This window comes from Dermacentor albipictus, chromosome 4 (assembly GCF_038994185.2).
Source record: "Dermacentor albipictus isolate Rhodes 1998 colony chromosome 4, USDA_Dalb.pri_finalv2, whole genome shotgun sequence".
In the NCBI taxonomy this organism is placed as follows: domain Eukaryota; kingdom Metazoa; phylum Arthropoda; class Arachnida; order Ixodida; family Ixodidae; genus Dermacentor; species Dermacentor albipictus.
This window is the reverse complement of record NC_091824.1, coordinates 15,886,720-15,911,150: the sequence shown is the minus strand read 5'-3', so window position 1 is coordinate 15,911,150 and position 24,431 is coordinate 15,886,720. Positions and strand designations below refer to the sequence as shown.

Genomic DNA, 24,431 nt, shown 5'->3' with positions numbered 1-24,431 from the left:
TTGCCCCGCTGACGCTGGGCTAAGACGGCACCTACACCATGACCACTGACATCTGTACGTAATTCTGTAGGGGCATCAGGGTCGAAGTGGGCGAGAATGGGTGGTGAGGTTAGAAGACTGGCGAGACGAGAGAAGGCGGCGGCTTCTGCAGTACCCCACGAGAATTGTTCGCCTTTCTTCAAAAGATTAGTTAGGGGCCTAGCAATTGTCGCAAAATCTGGAACAAAACGACGAAAGTACGAGCACAGCCCTACAAAACTTCGAACGTCTGCGGCTGTCTTCGGAACCGGAAACTCTCGGACAGCGAAAGTTTTGTCGGGATCAGCCTGTACTCGGGAAGCGTCAACGAGGTGGCCCAGAACAGTAATTTGGCCAATGCCGAAACAACATTTGGACGAGTTAAATTGCAGCTTCGCCTTTCGAAATACATCAATATAGCTGTTAGACACTCAAGGTGAGTTTCGAACGTTGGCGAGAAGACGATGATGTCGTCGAGGTAGTAGAGGCATGTGGACCATTTGGAACCTTGGAGCAAGGAGTCCAACAAACACTCAAAGGTGGCAGGGGCGTTGCATAATCCAAACGGCATTACTTTGAATTGGTATAGGCCATCAGGTGTGATGAACGCGGTTTTTTTTTGTGTCCATATCGTCAACAGCAATCTGCCAATATCCCGAACGAAGATCAATAGACGAGAAATAGCTGGAACCGTACAGGCAGTCAAGGGCGTCGTCAATACGTGGGAGCGGGTAGACGTCCTTATTTGTATTTCTGTTCAGGTGACGGTAGTCTACACAGAATGCTGCGTGCCGTCCTTCTTCTTAACCAAGACCACAGGTGACGCCCAGGGACTCGAAGAAGGCTCAATGATGTTTTTATCGAGCATTTTGTTGACTTCATCTTGAATTACTCGGCGTTCCGACACAGAAACTCGATACGGTCGTCGGTGAATAGGCGCAGCATCGCCAGTAAGAATGCGATGCTTGACCACGTGTGTCTGGCCTAAAGGGCGATCGTCGAAGTTGAAAATATCGCTGTAGGACGACAACTTCGCAAAGGTCTTCAGCCTGCGTGGAGGACAGGTCCGTCGCAACCATTTTCTTGATGTTGGGAACAACGCCCGAGGCTGGCGTGAGGGGCATGCTAAGCTCGCGAGAACCATCGGTCAATAACGCTGCCACGTATTGGTTGCCGAGAAAACCAATGGTGGCAGGGAAAATACCTTGCGGTAGAATTTTCTTTGCCAACCCAAAGTTACAGACAGGCATGCGAGTGTGGTTCGCAGTAATAGTAAGTATACTGTGAGGCACGGTGACGTCATATTGTATTGGGATGTTGGGCAGAGGAGTGACGAGGTACTCGCCATCAGGGACTGGTGGGAAAGACAACAGTTCAATGTAGGCTATAGACTTTGGCGGCAGGCGAAGAAAGCCGGTGGAGCGTAAGCGGCAGTGGGGTGCGTCAGAAGGTTCTGCGAGCATGGGCAACTCAAGGCGAAGGGTACTGGAAGAGCCGTCAATAAGAGCAGAATGGGCGAAGAGAAAATTGAGGCTGAGAATAAGGTCAGAGGGGCAATGAGCAATTAGGGTGAAGAGGACAGGCGTGTGGCGGCCGGCGATGCTGACCTGTGCCGTGCACACGCCGATGATAGGCACAGTACCGCCATCCGCAACGCGGACGACGTGAGCCGACGCTGTAGTTCAGTCGTCGTCGGAAGGCCGCACACATAATAGAAAGATGTGCTCCTGTATCGATGAGTGCCGGGACAGGATGGCCGTCAACGTCAACGTCAAAAAGGTTTCGGTTAGTAGGCAACGTGAGCAGAGGATTTGAGGGCAGGGTCGACAACGTAGCTTCACCTCCAGAAGCTGCAGTGCCTAGTTTTCCGGCTGGGTCCGGGAGGCGATAGGCGGCGCAGAAAAGCGGCGGGGTTGGGGCGAACGAGACTGGTGGCGTCGAGGCGAGGGCGAGCGGCTGTAGCGAAGGTTCGGAGCAGGGGCATCAGTGGTAGTGAGTTCAGAAGGTCCAGAGGTGCGGGAATAAGTGGCGGGGTAAATCCGAGGAGGTGGTGGCCATCGGTTGCGGCAGTGACGGGCGACGTGGCCGATGCGACAGCAGTGGAAGCAGATCGGCCTGTCATAAGGGGTATGCCATTCGGACGGTTTGCGGCGAGATGTGGCAGAAAAGGACTGCCGGGGACGAGAAGGGCCGCTAGATAACTGGGGAACGCTGGGTCGAGACGTGGAACACGCGGTGTTCAGAGCCATGTTTTCAAATTCCTGTCTGACGACGGCCTGAATCATCGCAATGGTGGTTGCTGGTGGATCGGGAGGCGTCGTGGAGAAGGCTGGCGAACAGGCGGCCTCGAGTTTGCGGCGAACAATACGGGTGACGTCGTCACAGGTGGTGGTCTGACACGGTCGACCCTCACATGTCGACGTAGCAGCAGCGTTGGGTACCCGCGCAATGTGGTGTGAGATACGGCGGCTCTTAGCCTGTTCAAGGCGACGGCATTGTTTTATGATGGTGTCGATAGTCGAGACGTTGCCGAAAACAAGCAAATTGAAAGCTTCTTCGGCGATGCCTTTTAGCACATGTGCCACTTTATCTGCTTCGGACATATGATCGTCAGCTTTACGGCATAGAGCCAAGACGTCGAGGATGTATGAAACGTACGGCTCTGTAGATGACTGAACATGAGACGCAAGAGCCTTTCTCGCGGCAGCCTTGCGCCCAATGAGGTCGCCGAACGGTTCTGGTGTCTTTTCTTTGAAACTGTCCCAACTGGTTATTTCATCATGATGCGTTTGGTGCCACACGCGTGGGGTGCCGCCGAGATAAAAGATGACATTGGCGAGCATAATTGTTCGGCCCCACCTGTTATTAGGGCTGGCATGTTCATAGAGCTTGATCCAGTCGTCGACATCCTGTCCCTCCAGGCCAGAGAACACACCAGGGTCACGATGTGGGGCAACCGTGACGATTGGAGCAGTCGGACAAGCCGAAGCCGTTGCAGAGGTGGGCTCGTCACCGGGATGCATGGTGACAAGCTCGGTGTGCCGACCACTTCGGAGTTCCCTGGTGAGGACAGGAATCGCTGACCTCCACCAGAAATGTTACGTGTGGAAAGACCCAGACGAAAGATGCCATTTACACGCTGTAAGGGTTGAGGATGGACTTCGGGATGAAAAAAAAAACTTGGGAGTACTTATTTTACATTATATACAGAGAGGTGAGAGTCGATTAACAGTCGTACAATCATTACGGGCCGGCAGCAACTCGGACGCCGCGGCCCGCGGCAAGAAGTTCGAGAGAGGTGAATCAGGGAATCGGGGAATGCTCTGGTCTCTCTGGAATGCTTCTTTTAAACCCTTCGAGCACTGGAAGTCGCGTCATGTTCGACCAATGGGAGAGTCCGCTCAGATGACGCCACTTTCAGCCAATGGTCGGCGCCCGTGCGATGGTGTCATACCCGGCGAAGAGAGTCGCCGCTTGGGCCCCCTTGCTTGATCACTTGATCCCCCTGCGCTCTTGCCTCGCAGAGTTGCAATGCGCTTCTTCAAAGGAGGAGAAGGAGGGGGGGGGGCGCTCATGCTCCATTGTACGAGAGCCCACCTGCTCCCGGTGGTACGGCTCCGCAGTGGTGGCAAATGCCTTCTTCAAAGGCGAAGAGGGGTGACGATTGGGCTCTATTGTCCGACGGCCCCTTCTAATCCCGGCGGCGTACGAACTTGTTTGCAAGTGTCCTGCCTCAGGAATGTGGCACCCCTGCTTCTGAATTCCTCAATTAGCTGTGCTGCGATTAGAAGTGGTTTGGGCAACTCAAAGTAGCCTCAGGAAACGGCGCCATATCTAACAACGCTATTTACACTGGAGCCAGGCAGCCAGGCTGACACTCGCTCGTGCCAAGGGCACCGACCAACTTCTTCGCGGCGGCTCGCCTCTTGAGCGTCGTTGGTGACACCTTTTAGCACATGTGCCACTTTATCTGCTTCGGGCATATGATCGTCAGCTTCGGATATCTCCTTCGGAATCTTAATGATATTTTAATGACATAGACCCCTTTGCATGTTGCAGCGTGACCTGGTGCATGTGAAAGACAGGCACAAGAAAAACAAAAGTTGTTAGTGCGTTATATAGAAGGTTATACCCTAACTTCAAGCATGTTTTACATTAAGAAAAGCGGAAATGTTCAAAGTAACTGAAAGGACGCATGAATAATCCTGAAATGAAAAATGCTGTCTCCAATGCATTTGCGGAAGGCGGGGTAGCTCCTAAGCATGAGAATTACTGTGCCCAGTGTTCCACACTTGCCACGAAACGAGACCTAATCTCACTGAAATACCTGGCTATCCAAACCGACAGAAAATAAAGAAGAAAAAATCTGACTGGCATCAATAGCAACTTTTTGTCAGCATACGAACGGTGCTTAAGTCGGGTTCTAAAACGGGATCATACTCGCCGTTTAAAGCACCTAATGTTTACCGAACAACAGTTTCACACAATAGGCTAAATGCCTAAAATTATTAGCGACAACCTTTTCGTAGGTGTCACCAGTTTTCTTTCGAGATGGCTGCACTATCGGGCCAACCAGTCGATTTCTTCGTGTATATCTATTAGCCGTTTCGAAATATAAATAGGGAACTGTGGCTGCAATCATCATGGACTGTTTTTGCAGTAGGGCCTTTTGCGTGTACTAACGGGATAACACAGTTTATTCCATTTGCACGTCAACGCTGTGATGTATTAAGAGGCCCGGGCGTTTCTTTATTCTTCTTATTCGAAAGTATTGTGCTTTCGATTCGCTGGCGACATCAAGCAGGCTTACATTGAAAGAAAGTGGCCGATATTCCTTGTAGTCGAACAAACAAACGTACCTGTGTTGCGGCTTGCTCTAATTAGGGGAATATGAATGAATTAGTGGCATCAATAGAGATGCTAATAGGAATGAGTATGTATCGATCAGGCGATCGGTCGTCATTGCAGGCACACCTTAGTTTTAGTTCGTCAGTCCCGTTTAGATTGCAAAAACTACCTTACATCTATGGCAGCTTCAGCTCGGCATGTCTAGGCCACGTCGCCTCATTTGGCTGGCCGTGTCCTAAGCACACTCGTCTATTCATGGCAAAGCTTCTCGAGGCATCAACATTCTCCAGTAAAAACGGAACGCCGACAATCTCCAGCGGCCTGAATAAAGGCTGGCTGGCTGACAAATGCGTCGCGCGTGAAGTGCGGGCCCGCGAAACGGGAGCAGAAGGCATCCATCCGTAACGGCTTGATTGCAAGCGAAGGAAAAGATACAAAGCTGCTGTCGGAAAAGAAAAAAGAAATACGCCACCATATCCTCGCACGAAGAAATCACAGCGCTGCCTGGCTGGCGCTGATGAATGAGAGCGCTTTAGTAGCAGGCTTCTACGCGCCCTGTCGAGATAGCAAAGTTGGAAAAAATTTGCAAAATATCGGAACAAATACGCAGATACTCTGCCCAGCTGCACCGTGCATAAGCACCGCATCGGGTTCTTTCAGCAGCGCGGGCATCTATATGACGCGAATGGAGCGATGGATGGCTACGTTGGGGCCACGCAGTGTTGCGTGATCATTCAAGGTTCCGTGACAGGCTCTTATTACCGGCGAGCAAAAATTACGCGCTCAGAGGGGGGACTCGGCGAGTACACATACCGGTCGGAGATGGTGCGTGGAGGGGTGTGTGGCCGGCTTGGGAGAGGGACAGATGTCGGAAATGAAACAGGCTCACAGGCATCTCGTTGCTGGCGAAGTGTAGCAGTGTGCCATTTCGTAAAGGTTTCGCCAAATATAGGTGATTTTACCTTTTTAAGACAGGAAAGGTGTTACTCTGAGCTCTTATCTATCGTTGCTGTTAGTTTTAAAAAGTGCAAAAGTCCTAGCGAGTGCATACTTACTGGGCAACCTTCTACGACTCTCCCGCCGTGCCACCGTCTACCTGGGGCCGAGTTAATATTCGATCATGACTGTAAAGGCTACAAATGCTCAATCTTGTGTCGAGGTATCTGCGCGTGAGGCGAGCCATAGAAAGGAAAAGGACGGCACTCGTATGGTTTAAACTTTTCTATGCGCTTCCATGTAGTAGTGCTTTAGTGAAACTTAAAGTAAAGGCGTGGGAATATTGAAAATACTCAATATGACTCGAATAATTGAAATCGAATCAATAATGCCATCGGGGCGAATGTAGAAAGAATACATGAATGAATAAATAAATAAATGAATGATTTATCGGGGAAACCTAAGCACTCGTTATGAATTGTGAATGCGAAAACATTAATGACTAATTGAACGCTGCTGAGAGGACCTTGGAGTTTTGCGCTGCGAGTAATTTTTTCAAGTTTTGCTGCAGGGTATGTTATCGAGTTTTGTAATTAACTTGATGAGCATTAATTTTCGTTACACTGTTTCTACGTTAGCATGTTGGCTGTAGGCTGGAATAATTAGAACGATAATACGGAGAAATCAAGGACGCCACATGCCACCGATGCCCTGCTTGACGAGAGACCGAGGAAGTAGCAGGGGCCACCAAGCCCGACAGGTGCGTACAGGAGCTAAGCTAAGTGGGGTTGTGAGAGAGAAATAGCTACGAACCGCGCGCCGGCGTCCGAAAGCGAGACAGTGGCATACGCGCGCGCGCGTCATATGACTGCCTTGCCGACGACAACCCGTCTCGCCCCGCTGCGTCGCATCGCCGTATCTGCTCCGCCGAGGCGCGCTGATGACGTAACATCGCGGTAATGCCCTCTCCCTTCACGCGACACCTGGCGCGCTATCGTGGGTGCAGGTGTTCCGATTCCTCCTCTCTACGCCGTTGAGGCGCACTCTTGACGTGTCATCGCAGCCAACAGAAATTCAGTGGCCGTTTTGCTGCTACAAAAGGCGACTTTTTCGCTCTATGGCCTTTTGGTCCTTTCAAATCTATTTTAGTTCATGCGATTACATTTGTTTTCAGTTCAAGAATTCACTACTCGAAGTTCTAAAATCGAATATGCGGCATACCTACGCTAATGGGAATGTACAAGGGGGAAACCAGATGCAAGTGACCACTCTTCAGCATCATTCTGTTTGCATGGAAACCGCGGTTGCTACGGAAAGGCGCCAGTTATTGAGGTGTCCTTTACTACTGCTAAATAATTACCAGTCATTCAAATATTCCTCACCTGGACGCAGTCTTCAAATATGTTTGCTCGATTTAGGAAAAGCAGAGGCACTATAACCTAAAGCTATTCCAAGCTTTTCTATTCGAATTCTGCAATCAGCCCTCCACGATTGGTAAAAAACTTTCTTGGACCACCCCCTATTCGCCTGTCGGTCACGCGACGTCACGAAAACCGCTATAGCTCCCCATCTGATATGACGTGTACAGATTGATTCTGCATTATTTGACCGAACAAAAAAAAATACTTATTTCTGATTCGACGCATTTTCGCCTTTAGCCGTCGGCTATTGCTCAAACGTTTTCAAACGTTTTCGTTTATTGCTCAAACATCACCTGCCTGTCACGCGACGTCACAAAACCGCGAAAACTCACTGCGTCAAATTGACGTATGCGCGTTAAAGATGCATTAATATGCCGAACAAAACTGACTTTTCTTCTGAAGAGCCGCAGGCTGCCCCGTTCGAAAAGGAATAAAAGATGGCTGCCGCCGATCGGTTAGGCAACGGCTAGTCGCACCTGCCTGATAGCTTGGGTTTATTTGCGTACAATAAAGCTTTTTGTGTGGCAGTGTAGAGTTTTGGAGCACTTTCATCACGTTTACGACCTCGTTGTGCCATCTCTTCTTCGTTTTAGCGGCATTCTTTCCCTGTGTAGGAGTTGAGGAGGGCTTTGGGATGAAACCTTGGAAGGTTTATTTACATTACGTACAGTGAACCGACAAAGAAATTAAGAGTCATAGAGTCATTACGGGCCGGCAGCTACTCGGACGCTGCGGCCCGTGGCAAGAAGCTCGAAAGAGATGAATCAAGGAATGCTCTAGGAATGCTCCCTTGCTGCTCCCGGTCTCTGGTTTTTAAGCCCTTCGGTGTCTTGAAGAGACGTCACGTTCGGCTAATGGGAGAGCCCGCTCAGGTGACGCCATTTTCGGCCAATCGGCGAGCCCGCTCAGGTGTCGTCATTTTCGGCCAATGGTAGGCGCCCGTGCGATGGTGTCACACCCGGCAGAGAGGGTCGCTGCTTGGTCCCCAATTGTCCGAGGGCTTACTTCTCCCTGCGGTCTTGGCTTGCTGACTTGAAATGCGCCGTCACAATAGACTATGTCATCGGGCGAGGAGGATAGGGCGCGCGGAGAGCCTTTCCTCCTCTCTGGCTTGGGCGATCCGGAGTGGCGCTGCTTGAAAGTATTGCTGACGCGTGCTGCGGAACGATTTCTTGATGTTTTAGATCGTACTCTGTGAAATTTACGCCGTGTCCGTTCATATAAGGTCGTCAGGAAAGCCTTTCGGGACATCGGTAACTAGAGTAGGCGGAAATATCTCTTGGGGGCGCAAAAATGTGACGCGTTTTATCAGCCGCGGTGTACGCACATTATCAGTCGCGGTGTGTGTATGTGTTGTGAACTATTTTGCTTATATCGGTTTTAATTCAACAAAGAAAACCGGTGTCTCTCTATTAGCAGCATCAAATAGTAAATCTGCTCAATATCTGATCGCTTGGCGTAGTGAGTAAAACATAAAGCATAAGAGCGCATGTTCGTTCACGGCCAACCTAAGGCAACCACGAAACGTCTAAGCGGCAGGCGCAATCAAATATTTGTGATGCACCGCATCGTTCTCGCGCATTTCAAGTTTAGTAGGCTTGAAATTACCATATGTCTACGCTAGCCTTCCTGCATGAGGCCGATGGCGCTGCTCAACACACCGATCGCTGCGGTTGGTGATCCAGCACGGTACATATGTAAGCTGTGCGCTTCGGCATTGCCTTTTTGGCCTGCATACAACCATAATATATGAGGGATCGCATAAAAAGAATGCGATGCCTATTTTTGAGGACGAAATTTCCGTAATGCGTGTGAGTGCGTCGTAGAGAACGGAACGAACGCAACCGAAAAAGAAATTTGGTTATCATCCTCTTTCTAGAAAAAGCAAGAGAAAACGGGCTAACGCCGCAGCAGGGCCTCGCATTGTCGCGCCGCACAACGTTTATAAATATATAACTGCTGATGCGGTATGCTTGGTCCATGCGGTATATAGAACAAAGATATATGTAATCCAGCACCTACCACTGCTTAGGACGCTCGCGCAGTTCGTAAACAGTCCCTTTGCTGGACAAGCGTAATTCAGACTGTAAGGTATGCTGCTATCACTTGCCAAAACTATTTTATTCAGGGGCGGAAACCTCATCCATCGAACCAAGTAGTCACGCAATGTAACCTGCAGCGAACAGTTTGAACGCTTGTCAAAGTATAACATCACAGCTCCTATCGTAGCAGAACGGTACCCACGCTTACACTGTTACGATCGTCGCGTATGTTTCGTGGATCCTAAGCCGCAGCTTAGAAATAGAGGGTAATACTGCAATAAGGTAACAATAGTGACTGGAACATTCAGAAATACACTATTCATCTCCGAGGCTGATTGTAGACTCGAATATGCGCGCGCACATCACACTGCGTGTTCCGTCCACCTCAACGCCAGCAGAAATTCCGGCCATGACGCCTTAACCCACTTCAGCACGTCTGACAGAACCGTTTACCATGTAGAAGACGCACGTCATACTAAACAGGCCGCATGACGGCGAAAACAAACGCCAGAACCTGCCGCCGAGCGTATACCTGCCACGCAAAAGACCGCTTTCACCCAAGCCAGTATGGCGCTGCTCATAGGCGGCGCCACTGCGCTCAAAATATGGCGGCGCCAACGAAAAAACGGTCTATAGGCGGATGGGGGCGACGGCGGACCAAGGCGGACAGGGTTTCACGGTGCCATATAGCCAGGCTCTCGCTTCACTTTCGGGAAGAGTCAAGCAGTGAATAGCTCCATCTGCGCCGTACGAGGTGGGGGCCGCGAACTTGCTTGCACGTGCCGCGCCTCAGGAATGTGGTATCCGTGCTTCTGCGCTCCTTATTTAGCTGCGGTGCGATTCGATGTGGTCTGGTGAACTCGAAGTAGGCTCAGGAAACGGTCCCGTGTCTAACACCTTCCGTCGCATGCCGCCGCGATTTTCGACGAGCCACCGCAAGCTAAGTAAGGGAAAGCGGACCAATCGCAGATGCCGGCAGCGCCCTTTTCATCCGGTTATCGATTTTCAGTACACTGGCTCGGCCCCATTGAATCCCTCTCCACTTGAGTGTGCTCCTCGCTTCTTGTCAGCCAATTAGATAAGACAGGCCACTTCGTGAAGGCAATGTTATTCGTTTTTAGAGCAAACAAAAGTGACCTCCTATAAATGAGGAGAGCGCTTGATTGGTCTGTTCAGACAACACTTCGGGTCAGCGCCCGATGCTTGCGTCGGTGGTTACGCAAATTTGACGTCAGGCATTTGGATTAAAAACATATTGAAATAGTTTTACGTTATAGGGGCCAGTTTAATACTAGACAATGTCATAATCTTTGCATGCATTTGAAACGATCAACAGGGCAAAAGTAATATAATTTTCTTCTTCCAACATCTGGCGACATGCTGTCCCTGCTTTCGTCATGATGCACTAGATACGGGGACATTTCAATTGTGTCTCATTCACAAGGTTATTAGTTGACCACAATTCTAATTCAGAATGGTATGATATGTTTCAAATAATGGACATGACCGTTTTTACTATGATTTCTTTGAAATGAGCTACCCGCACTGCTTATATTTCACTTTTGCAACACAACTCTACAAAGCAAACCCATACGGGTTTCTCCTAATGCAAGCCTCGCAGTTGAAGTAAGAATTCTACCAGGTCCGGGACGAATGTTGCTGCTGTAGCAATTATGTCGACACTCCAGGCGCATTTCCGCCGTCGTCGTCGCCGCGATGTTTCGTATAAAGTCCAAATGCGATAACGCCACATTGATTAGTGCTCATTGCATCAACTGCTTTATATGCTGACGACATGTTTATTTGAAACAGAAGAAATTTTTGCTATATCTGTAATACTGGCAGATGTTAAAAAATAAATTATGGGGTTTAACGTGCCAAAACCACGTTCTGATTATGAGGCACGCCGTAGTGGAGGACTCCGGAAATTTCGACCACCGGGGGTCTTTAACGTGCACCTAAATCTAAGTACACGGGTGTTTTCGCATTTCGCCCCCATCGAAATGCGGCCGCCGTGGCCGGGATTCGACCCCGCGACCTCGTCCTCAGCAGCCCAACACCATAGCCACTGAGCAACCATGGCGGGTATCTGGCAGATGTCATCGCTGCACACATAAATTAGACATTATTTTCATTTGCAGTGAGGTATTTCAGAATATATGATATAGAAGTTGTGCTTGAATTCTTGGCGCATTTGACATAATAGGAAGATTATATCGATTATTGAATCCTGTTTTTGATGGAGGCAGAGGAGAAAAACGATGCCGAAATAACTTGAGTGGCCCTATGCCCCGTCCTGACTGTCGGCGCGGCGAAACAAAAAAATTAAAAAAAAAACAAACCCCGAAACATATATATAATAATGTACAATCACTTATGACCTTAGAGAAACATAAATAGTGACACGTGTACTTGTTTATCTTTATCGGGTGACCACGTTTCACAGCCTAACAAATGTTATGGCTCAGTGCGGGACGCGTCTGCATGTATCGAATGTTTCTCGAATGTTAGCGATGGTTCTATTCGCCTGTCTGTTGTCACCGAACCTGGTGTAATCTGACTGCATGTATGAGCGACGGGAAAGGTGTAGAATTTTCTGGTAGTAATGCGGGCACCAGTGATTACTCTGCAAACTTCGATGACTGATGTACAAAAGCCTACGCGCTTGACCCGCTGATCACTTTCGACGATCGCCGACTGTATTCACCGCTATCGCTGTTGTTGGAGTGTAGCCTGCTTTAAGGGCACAAGTTCGCCCAATAAAAGGCTTGTTTAGTCATTCACAGTTCTGATGCCTTCTTCACCGTCACTGCCACGGGACAACAGTCATGACTTTCATATTACCTATGAAATATGCAAATAAGTATATCCTAAATTGGGAACCCTCTAAATCGGAGCCGCTGGGAACAGCGCACTTTGTGCTAAACTATAGGTTGAGCATGCGTGCCAGCGAGAAAGAAAAATGGCCGCGCTAGCGCTACAATGCAGAACACTTGCATTATATGAATGTAGTTGGTTTTTCGCAAGGTGCATCAAATGCTTCACAGTACACGCGCATGTATAAATGTACATGCTAAAGCACCGCGGTAAACCACGGAAAATTCTTCTACGAGTACATCGGGCCTGTGTGGCTGTTTGGGAGCACATGTGCCGGAGTGCGTTATAATCATAGTGCCGAGTCCACTTGCAATTCCCCACGTTAATACTGGAAGGTGATATTCACACTTTAATATTGCAAGGTGCGTTATGAGCACTACAATGGTTTCGAAATTCCCACCGACTATATTACAGCGTCAGTTGTGCGTTTTAGTGAACGCATCTACTCCAGGAAACACTTCGTTAACTGTAAATTTAAATAGTACAAATAGTTTTACATGACAGTGAAACGTACTCAGAGGGAAAGTCGTCCTACAAAAATGCCCACCGAAATTAACGTCATAGGGTCACCGGAATGCACCCGTCTACGTCTTTGTTTTTGTTCTGTGCAATGTATAGCTTGTAAACCATGAAGTAAAGTATCACGGAAGTTATCACGCAAAACACACATGCTGACATCGCGAACGAAGCAGGAACATTGTTAATCCCTATCATTGCCTCATTAATAAAATTACTCAAGGTATTTCTGGAACGACGCAAACCAACGCAGAAACAAATGCTAATGAATATTTGGCGCCTATACCATAAAAGACAATTGCTATGAAGAAAAAAATTTAGACCAAATGCACGGCGACGTTAGTATTGTAACTTTCCTGTTGTTTACTGATTGTTGCTTATTCATTTTCTTGCTGGCCCACTGCCCCATATAAGAATTTCAGTGATGGGGCGAGATGGTTAAAGTACGCACAACTGTTAATTCAGGCACGTAAGGTATCGAGATCAATAACAGCGCCTTCAAAGTTAGCAGTGCATGCTATGGAAGTTGGATCGACGTAGGAGACTGTCTGTATTCATGCCCGAAAATTGTTTGTCAGTTCATTTACTAATATGTTGACTCACTGGTTTATGTTATTTATTGTTATATTACCTTGCAATCCCGGAACATTACCAGAAGGAATGTGTGGTAATGTTCAATAAATTAATGGTGCAAATGAGTGCTGGGACAAATAATCGTGAGCAATGGCTGTCTCGAAAGCCCTGATGTCCATGATCGTGACGAAGGAAGCGGGGAGGTGGTTCCATTCTGAACTTGTTCTGGCGATAAACGACTCAGCATACAATGTAGGGCGGCTGCACGGTCCACCAATATTGGTCTGATGATCCGTGCGTGTTAAAATGTAAGGAGGTTGCCGAAAAAAGGTGTCTCTGAGGGCTGGATTGAAATGGTAAACTTCGTGAAACGGACAAAGATATGAAACACGGCCACGCAGTGAAATATCTAGCGGGTAGAGTGCATTTTTTATTGTACGGACGCTAGAAGTACGGGAAGAGCCCGAATAAATTAATCGAATGGCGCGATTCTGAATTGCCTCCAAGATATATAGGGGGGGGGGGGGTGTGAATAGTAAGCGATCAACAAAGTGAGGACGTGTTTGCAAGTTTGCATCTTACTAAAGTTTTATAAAAATGAAGCTTTAGTTTAGATGCATCAGACAAAGAGTTTCGCCTAAGTAGCCAAGAGTGTGGTTCACATTGCTTATAATTTTTTCAAGATGAGTTTTAAAAGAACGGTTATTAGAGGTATGAAGACACAACTAGTTGTGGAATGAAACTTGAGTAAGCGGAACGTTAGTCAGTACGTAATCAAAGGAAACATAATTGCGAGTAGGAGGGGAAAAATTCATGTGCTTGCATTTTGACATATTAAGTCAGCAAGGCAGATCTGAAAAAGATGTATTCTTCATTCTAACTTTCACGTAATAAATGTAAGATGTATTACAGTATTATAATAAGAATAACTGCTTGTGTGAAAACACGGCAGGTATAGACGACATAAACTCGAAAAGGGCGTAATGATAATTTTTTTAGACTACACACTTAGCGTGTTTTAACGTCTAAGCGTTGTATTTTGGGTGCTAAGCATTGCTACAAGGCAGACCGATCCAGCAATCAGAACTAGCAGACAGGTACCTAAATCCGGTTCTGAGTGAGAGGCGGACACATAATATTATTACGATATTACGATACTCAAGAGACGAGAGGCCAGGAGAACGACGACAAATTGGGTCTGTGCCCTTGCCGCGAGCGAATGTCGGCCTGGCGCTCTGGCTCCAGTCCAGTGTAAATTAGTGTAAATAGCCTTTAACTAACCTCTTCCGTCTGTGTCTTTCTGCACGTAACATTCTGGTGGAGGTGAGCGATCCCCGTCCTCGCCACGGAACTCCGGAGTGGTCTGTACATCGAGCTTGTCACCACGCCTCCCGGTGACTAGACCTCCTCTACAACGGCTTCGGTGTGTCCAACTGCTCCCATCGTCACGGTTGCCCAACATCGCGACCTTGGTGTGTTCTCTGGCCTGGAGGGACAGGACGTTGACAAATGGATTAAGCTGTATGAACATGCCAGCGCTAATAACAAGTGGGACACAACCATTATGCTCGCCAATGTCATCTTTTACCTTGCCGGCACCCCACGCGTGTGGCACCAGACGCATGACGACCAGATAACCAGTTCGGACAGTTTCAAAGAAAAGCTACGGGAACTGTTCGGCGACCCCATTGGCCGCAAGGTTGCCGCGAGAAAGGCTCTTGCGTCTCGTGTTCAGACATCTAGGGTGCGATCTTGTACGCGTTCCAAACTCGAACGGAGGTGGTCCGTTCTTTCCGTCACGAAATTGGCGGTCCGTTCCGTTGCGTTTGTCCGATAGCAGACAACACGGAATGATTGACAGCAGATATCACTTCACAATTGATGTCATGGCGTTCTTCACCGTTCAAACTGACCAACCATGTGCGGCTCGGTTGAACGGACCGCCTCCGTTCATTTTTGGAACGCGTACAAGATCGCACCCCTACTGTTAAGAATGGCGCGCTGCAATGCAAGATTGCCACCCAGTTACGACCGGGGAGCAAGACACGCATCCCCCACTCTCCGTCGCTTCAGCTAGGATGCGTTCGATGAAGCGGGCTTTGTGCTGACACCGCCGCCATCCTCTACCCTAATCGCCGTTGTGACGGAACGAGTTCGGCGGGCGAACTATTGTGCCCGAGCTTCCCAGCGCGGACCTGATCTGCTACGCGTGAGCGAGCTGCCACGGGAAAGCCGTTTTTTGTTGCTTCTCATGCGCCGACCGGGACGCAAGACAACAAGCTACCCAGAATGGCTCCGAGCTTCCTGGAACGGCGCCCCTCTGACGTCGGCTCCGGACATCGGAATGTGTGTTCCTTTGTGTGCGTAAACTGTTCTGCGGGGCGGTGGCGAATTTACAATGAGTAAACGAACGTTCGCGTCACGTTGTATCGCGGGAGGACCGAGTGTTTAAAAACTGCTGTGGTGCGAATGCTCAGGACACTTCTCTTGAGCAGTCATGTTGGACTAACACTTCTCTATTGTGCAGTCATGTTGGGCTGACACTCTTTTTCTCAAGCAGTCATGTTAGACTGATCTAAATACTGTAAATAAACCCATATTCCTCGTTCTCGATGAGCAGCAGTTCTTCCCTTCATCAACGTTCTCAGCGTGGATAAGTTGGACGACAGCATGGGCCAGCTACCTTCGAATTCATGCCGGACTCCAATCTTGAGAAAGGATCACGAGCGATGGGATTGAGCCCCCAATCCAGACAACTGGTTGACAGCGGTGAGATGGACTTTGCGACATGGTGCTGTATCTGCGGTGAGTGCTTGGTTCTTGCTTTGACTCTCTAGGCTTCATTTTGTGGTTGTTCTGTTTAGAACTGTAGGGAAGCTGGATTGTTGAGTGTTAGCTAGGTAGTGTTTTCCTAGCTAGATTTAGAGAGCAGAATCAAGGCAGTAAAGCAGCAATCATGGAGTTAAGGACACTGCTGAGGGACGAGTTGTTGATTGTTGGTGAGGAACTGGGCCTAGATGTAGGCAAGGAAATGCTAAAATCAGAATTATTGCAGCTAATTTCCGAAAAAGCAAGTGAGGAAGAAATCGAAATGGGGTTTGAACTTCTGAAAAGGAGAGAAGAAAGAGAGAGAAAAGAACAAGAGAGAGAGAGGAACGCGAGTTAAGAAAAATGCAACTTGAAATTGAAAGCAAACGTTTGGAGTTGTCTCAAGGGAGTGAAGGCGCTCTGGGACGATCAAGTGAGGCAGAATCGTACCGCATGTACAGGCTGTTAAAGCCATTTGAGGTCGGGACCGACATAGGCTTTTTCCTAAGCAATCTTGAAAGGACTTGCGAAAAGTTGAACTTCGGCCCGAGTACATGGCCACAGTGGTTGCTGTCTGTGTTGCTGTGTGGGGCGGCGGAGGGAATCGCCAGACTGAGTGCACAGGATGCATATGATTATGCAAAAGTTAAGGCTAGTCTCCTGAAGAAATACCGCCTTTCAGCCGAAGCTTTTCGGCAAACGTTTAACAGCACAGGCAAGAAGATAGCGAGGGCTATCCGGAGTTTTCATATAGCTTAAAGGCCAACCTAGTCGAGTGGCTTAAAAGCGCGGAAGCGTACGGCAGCAGAGGCATGATTATTGAATGCATGTGCCTTGAGCAGTTTTACAAAACCATCCCCCAAGCTGTGAAACAGTGGGTGCAAGACAGAGGTAATGTAAACACTGTGGAAAGGGCGGCTGAATTAGCCGAAAAGTACGCAACCCATAGAAAGTTGAACGCCGAGGAAGGAAACTGGGACAGTCGAAATGGACCGCGGAAACCATTTCCGTTCAAAAGGGGTGCGCAGACTAGACGATCGGAGCCTGTAGACATGGCGGAAAAGCCCGCAGAAAAGAGCGAGGAGAAACTTAACGGAGAAACCGCACAAAAAGAACGGACAAGAAAATTTGAATCTTTTAGACCAACTCGCTGTTACAAATGCCACAAACTCGGACATATAGCTGTGAACTGCGAGAAGTCTAGCGTAGTTTTCTCCTACGTGGCGGAAAAAGTTGAGAATATGGAACTTTTAATTCCATATCTTCACGACCTGCAAGTTAATGGAAAACCATGCCGAGTGCTAAGAGACAGTGCCGCCACGATGGACATTGTCCATCCGTCTTACGTGACGGTAGATGACTTCACCGGAGAAGTAGCATGGATAAAACAGGTTGTAGAAGAACACAGCGTGTGTCTGCCTGTGGCCAAACTCAAAATCAGTGGACGATTCGGGGAGCTACGGGCTGAGGCTGCAGTTTCCAAATTTTTGTCACTGCACTATCCTTACATCTTTTCGAATCGTTCGAATCAGTTACTGCGTGACAAAGGGCTCAATCTGGGAGAGGGCATAGTACAAGCATTGACCCGAGGCCAAGCTCGTAAGATCGCGGCGCTTTCGACTGAAAATGCTCAAGCTCCTCCAGCGGAAGCAGAAAAGGAGATAACTTCAATACCCGAATCCGAGCTAGGCCCGAGGGACAAAAGAACAGTTGAGGAGAGCCTGCCAGCTGACCAGCTCAATGAGAGCGTCGCACTAGAGTGTCAAAGTTCTAGCCTGCAGGAAGAGCAAGATGACGCACTCACAAGCGAAACAGGGTCGTTATTATCACCGGCCTCAAAGAACTATGATCAGCTCTTACGTGTGGATAGAGAGTCACTGGCAGCTGAGCAAAAGAATGATGAGAGCTTAGCTAAATTACATGACACAGCTAAAGAAGGCATTGCTTGGCGCAACGTGACGATACATGAGAGAGGAGGATTGTTGTATCGGCAATACATAGATCGAAAGGGTAGGATTTTAGATCAGTTAGTCGTACCTACTAAGTACAGGGAGGACCTTTTGAGTCTATGTCATGGAAATGGGTGGTCTGGCCACCTAGGCATAAAAAAATCAAAGGCAAGATTGCTTATGGAATACAACGGACCTGGCTGTTTCAAAACCGTAGGAAACTTTGTAAGATCATGCGACGCCTGCCAGCATTCTGGTAAACCAGGAGAGACATGGAAAGCTCCACTGAAGGTAGTGCCCTTAATAACAGAGCCTTTCAGACGACTTGTAATAGACACGGTAGGGCCTCTTCCAAAAACAAAATCGGGCTACAGGTAGTTGTTTACCATGCTGTGTCCGGCTACCAAGTTTCCAGAAGCAATCCCTTTGAAAGAGCTCAGCTCCACCGAAGTAGTAGACGCGCTTTTGACAGTGTTTGCACGAGGTGGGTTTCCAGCCGAAATTCAGGCAGATCAAGGGTCAGTATTAACGAGTGCAGTGACTTCCACATTCTTGCAGAAGTGCGGGGTAAAGTTAATACACAGTTCTTTCTATCACCCTCAGTCAAACAGTGTAAAGAGGTGGCATTCGGTGCTTAAGCGAGTTTTGCGTGCGCTCTGTTACGAGCGCAAGGAGGACTGGGAGAACTGTCTGCCGGCAACTTTGTTTGCTTTGCGAACGGTTCCACATAAAGCGACAGGGTTCTCACCAGCAGAACTAGTGTATGGGAGGACACTCCGTTCTCCACTGAGAATGTTAATAGAGATGTGGGAGGAAAGAGGGAAGAGTCCAACTGTGGTTGAATACGTGCTAAATTTACTGGAGCGGCTAAGCGCAACCCAAGAACTAGTCGGAAAGAACATGACAATAGCTCAAAAGAACGCCAAATTCTATTACGACCAGAATGCGAGGCTTCGTACGTTTAACGCCGGAGACCAGGTAATGATCCTCAAACCTTCAAGAAAGAACAAGCTTGAAGTTCACTGGGACGGGCCTGTTAAAGCGTCGCACAAGCTTTCAGATACTAACTATGCTCTGAAAATGCCCGGTCGCAGGAAGGAGGTGAAGATATATCACTGCAATTTGATGAAGCCATATATAGAGCCGAGCGGAGTCGTTAACTATACCATCAAAGAGCAGGATGGCACTAGTACCAAGTTTATAGAGTATAGGGCAACCTCCAACTCTGAAATCGGCCTAGAAGAAGTAGTAGAACACTCGGTAAGCTCGCACGCTCTAAGACCCGAGCAGCTAGATGAGCTAAAAGAGGTGTTAGGGGAATATCTCGACAGATTCAGCGATCGGCCGGGTAGAACCGAACTGATAACGCATGAAATTGAGCTGACGTCAGCCGAACCAGTCAGATCAAAGCCTTACAGGGTGTCTCCAAGACAGAGAGAGATTATGGAGGCAGAGATACAGCGCATGCTAGAGTTGGGAGTTATTGAGCCCGCTGAGAGTGTCTACACGTCACCGCTAATACTCGTAGAAACCCGTAAGAAGGACCCTCGACCATGTGTTGAGTGCAGGAAGGTAAATGCCATCACTAGGGATCAGCTTTACCCGATACAGAACATTGAAGAACGAATTGAAAGAGTTAGCGCTGCTAAATGCATTTCCACTATAGATCTCGTGCGGGGGTACTGACAAGTTCCCCTTTCAGAAAGTGCCAGCCGCTATGCCGCATTCATCTAACCTGTAGGCACTTTTCGCCCTCTCGCACTCAGCTTCGGGCCGAAGAACGGGCCATTTAGCTTCTCTAAATTAATGGATATTGTCCTAAAAGTCCTGCAGGAGTTCGCCTTGCCTTATCTTGATGATGCGGCCATTTTTTCGGACAGCTGGGAGCAACACGTATCGCACCTCAAACAGGTGTTCTCACGGTTGAGGGAAGCCGGCTTAACGATGAAAGCGGAAAAGTGCAGGTTTGGTTGTTCGCAGGTTACTTATCTGGGCCATGTTGTCGGTCAGGGCATGAGTCGGCCGGCTGAGCTGAAAATAGCTACGATTGGAGGATTTTCTCAGCCGCGCACGAAAACGGACCTTCGTTCATTTTTGGGACTTGTGGGGTACTATCAACGGTACATTCCGAATTACTCGCAATTGGCAAGTCCATTAACAGACACCCTCCGAAAGGGAGCACCGAGTAACGTACACTGGGATAAGAACAAAGAGAACGCTTTCCAAAGTTTGAAAACGCTATTGGTTTCTCGTCCTGTGCTTCACGCGCCAGATTACACAAAGGAATTCATAGTTCAATGTGACGCAAGCGACAGAGGTATGGGCGTGGTACTTAGTCAGGTCGGCGACGATAACGAGGAGCATCCTATCCTCTATGCCAGCCGTAAACTAAATGTAAGGGAGGAAGCCTACAGCGCTTCAGAGAAGGAATGTGCTTGTTTAGTTTGGGCCGCCCAGAAGTTGTCGTGTTACTTGTACCGAGCGAAGTTCATCTTCGAGACCGACCACTGTGCTCTGACGTGGCTCAATCAAATGTCACACAAAAATGGCCGCTTGCTCCGATGGAGCCTCACTCTCCGAGAGTACAACTTCTCCGTTAGATACAAGAAGGGAAAGTTGCATAGCAATGCGGATGGTTTGAGCAGGCTAACTTGAATTCTGCGTTTGAGGGTCCCGCCTAAATTTTAGGGTTACTAGTGTTAATTGTATTAAGCGAAGAAGATCCCCTCTCATTTAGCAGGATTCCTTTCATGATTGCTGAATTTGTCAGCAGGAATTTGCTTCAGAAATTGGCATACCGAAATGCAGCATTTTGTTTGTTTCTGCACTTATGTTGTATTTTTTGAAGCCTAGCGGGTCTAAAGTGAGAACCAATGCACGTCATCTCTGCGCAGAGCCGTGTTGTGGGGTTCATTTTGCAGTTGCCTGTCCTTGTTGGATGTTTTGGGGCGGTGACATCAATACACAAGTGGTCGCTGCGAGTCAAGACATCAATCCCCCCTGACCACCAGCCGTTCTCTTCCTGCCTAGCGGTTGTCAGCGCTAGACAGTAGAGATTTTTCGGGCCATGGAGGCGCTGTTAAGAATGGCGAGCTGCAATGCGAGATTGCCACCCAGTTATGACCGGGGAACAAGACACGCATCCCCCACTCTCCGTCGCTTCAGCTAGGATGCGTTCGATGAAGCGGGCTTTGTGCTGACACCGCCGCCATTTTCCAGCCCCATCGCCGATGTGACGGAACGAGTTCGGCGGGCAAACTATTGTGCCCGAGCTCCCCAGCGCAGACCTGATCTGCTACGCGTGAACGAACTGCCGCGGGAAAGCCGTTTTTTGCTGCTTCCCACGTGCCTTCCGGGACGCAGGACAACGAGCTACCGCTCGTTGTCCTGCGTCTCACCATGGCTCCGAGCTTCCCGGAACGGCGCCCCTCTGACGTCGGCGCCGGACATCGGAATGTGTGTGCCTATGTCTGCGTAAACTGTTCTGCGGGGTGGCGGCAAGTTGACAATCAGTAAACGAACGTTCGCGTCACTTTGTATGGTGGGAGGACCGAGTGTTTAAAAAATTGGAGGCTTAACCTTAGCGTATCCATAGCGTTTGGAGGCATCTTGACCACATACGCGCCCGGCGCAAAGACGCTGGCGCGGTTGCGGGCACAGAGCTGACGCGACGGCGGGCGCGCGCCGCTTCATCCCTGGCGTGAATCACATATCACGTGATGCAGCGATGGTGGCACCGCCGCCGCGTCGCGTGCGACGGCGCGAACCGTAGCGTGGAGGCCTCCGCCGGGCGACGTCCGACGGCGCGATATGAGGCCCCATCTGCAGCCGGTGTGACGTTATCACGTGACGTCACATCATGTGATCATCATGTGGGTCAATGGTGGCCACCGCCGGGAGGCGACCGACGGCGCGATATGAGGCCCCATCTGCAGCCGGTGTGACGTCATCACGTGACGTCAGGTCACGTGACCTACTTGAAGGTCACTTGAAGGTCAATGGTGGCCACCGCCGGGAGGCGACCGATGGCGCGATTTGAGGCCCCATCTGCAGCCTGTGTGACGTCATCACGTGATGTCATGTCATGTGACCCTACTCCAGGGTCAATGGTGGCCACCGCCTGGCGTAGCGCGAAGGCCCGAAACCTACGTTAATATGCTTCGCATAAAACTGCTGTGGTACGAATGCTGGACACACTTCTCTCGTGCAGTCATGTCTGACTGACACTCTTTTTCTCAAGCAGTCATGTTAGACTGATTTAAATACTGTAAATAAACCCATATTCCTCGTTCTCTATGAGAAGCAGTTCTACCCTTCATCAACGTCCTCAGCGTGGATAAGTTGGACGACGGCATGGGCCAGCTACCTTCGAATTCATGCCGGACTCCAATCTTGACAAAGGATCACGAGCGATGGGATTGAGCCCCCAATCCTGACACTACAGAGCTGTACGTTTCATACATCCTGGATGTCTTGGCTCTATGCCGCAAAGCTGACGATGATATGTCTGAAGCTCATAAAGTGTCACATGTTCTAAAAGGCTTCGCCGACGACGTTTTCAACTTGCTTGTTTTCGGCAACGTTTCTACAATCGGCGCCATCATTAAAGAATGCCGTCGCCTTGAGCAAGCTAACAGCCGCCGCATCACACAGCACATCACGCGGCTACCCAACATTGCTGCTTCGTCGACATGTGAGGATCGACCGCGTCAGGCCACCACCTGTGACGACGTCGCCCGTATTGTTCGCCGCGAGCTCGAGGCCGCCTGTTCGCCAGCTTTCTCCGCGACGCCTCCCAATCTGCCAGCAACCACGATTGCGATGATTCAGGCCGTAGTCAGACAGGAATTTGAGAACATGGGTTTGCACTCCGTGTGTTGAACATCTCAACCCAGCGTTTCCCAGTTCTCTACCGGCCCTCCTCGTCCCCGGCAGTCCATTTCTGCCATATCTCGCCGCAACCCGTCCGAATGGCGTGCCCCTGATGACAGGCCGGTCTGCTCCCACTGCTGTCGCATCGGCCACGTCGCTCGTTACTGCCGCAACAGATGGCCACCACCTCCTCTGACATACGCCGCCACTTATTCCCGCACCTTTGGACCTTCTGTTCCCTATGCCACCCGCCATGAACCCACTGCCACTTGTGCCCCTGCTCCGAACCTTCGCTACAGCCGCTCGCCCTCACCTCGACGCCATCAGTTTCGTTCGCCCGAACCCCGCTGCTTCTCCTAGCCGCCTATCGAATCCCGGACCCAGCCGGAAAACTAGGCACTGCACCTTCTGGTGGTGAAGCTGCGTTGCCGACCCTGCCCTCGAATCCTCTGCTCACGCTGCCTACTAATGGAAACCTTCTTGACGTTGACATTGACGGCTATCCTGTTACGGCACTCATCGATCCTGGAGCACATCTTTCTATTATGACTGCGGCCTTCCGACGACGACTCAAAAAGCTCCTCACCTAAGCGTCGGCACGCGTCGTCCGCGTTGCGGATGGCGGCAGTGTGCCTATCGTCCGCATATGCACGGCATGTGTCAGCATCGCCAGCCGCCACACTCCTGTCCTCTCCACCGTGATTGCTCATTGCCCGCATGACCTTTCTTTTCGCACGAACTTTCTTTCCGCGCATTCCGCCCTTATTGACTGCTCTGCCAGTACCCATCGCCTTGAGTGGCCGATTCTCGCAGAACCCTCTGATGCACCCCAGTGCTGTTTACGCCCCACCGACTTTTTTTGCCTGCCGCCCAAGTCAATAGCCTTTATTGAAATGTTGTCTTCCCCACCAGTTTCTGATGGTGAGTCCCTCGTCACTCGTCTGCCCGACATTCCACTTCATTGTGACGTTACGGTGCCCCACAGTATACTTACTATTACTGCGAACCGCACTCGCACACCCATCTTTAACTTTGGATTGGCAAAGAAAATTCTACCGCAAGGTATTGGTCTGGCCAACGTTGATTGTCTCGGCGACCATCATGCGGCAGCGGTATCAACCGATGGTTCTTGCGAGCTTCACAGGCCCCTCGCGCCAGCCTCGGGCGCCGTTCCCAACATAAAGAAAATTTTTCGACGGACCTGTCCTCCGCGCAGGCTGAAGACCTTTGCCAAGTCTTATCGTACTACCGAGGTATTTTCGACTTCGACGATCGCCCTTTAGGCCGGACGCTCGCTGTGAAGCATCAGATTCTTACTGGCAATGCCGAGTAATTCAAAGGGAAGGGAACAAAATGCTAGGTAAAAACATCATTGAGTCTTCTTCTAGTCCGTGGGCGTCACCTGTGGTGTTGGTAAAGAAGAAGGACGGCACATGGCGCTTCTGTGTAGACTACCGTCATCTACACAACATTACTAAGAAGGATGTCTACCCGCTCCCATGTATAGACGATGCCCTTGACTGCCTCCACGATTCCAGCAATATCTCTTCTATTGATCTTCGTTCTGGATA

The 24,431-nt window shown here is 49.5% G+C and overlaps 1 protein-coding gene and 1 long non-coding RNA gene across 2 annotated transcripts in view; both read left to right on the top strand.

The window, feature by feature from the left end:
• The window catches only part of LOC135916655 (uncharacterized), a 139,145-nt gene that overhangs the window by 49,541 nt on the left and 65,173 nt on the right, over positions 1-24,431 (top strand). The window lies entirely within an intron of this gene.
• LOC139059442 (uncharacterized) overlaps positions 17,362-24,431 on the top strand; it is a 60,530-nt gene continuing 53,460 nt past the window's right edge. Inside the window, exon 1 of the mRNA XM_070537874.1 lies at positions 17,362-18,244. Within this exon, the coding sequence (XP_070393975.1) occupies positions 17,362-18,244 (883 nt within the window). The remainder of the gene's footprint in view (positions 18,245-24,431) is intronic.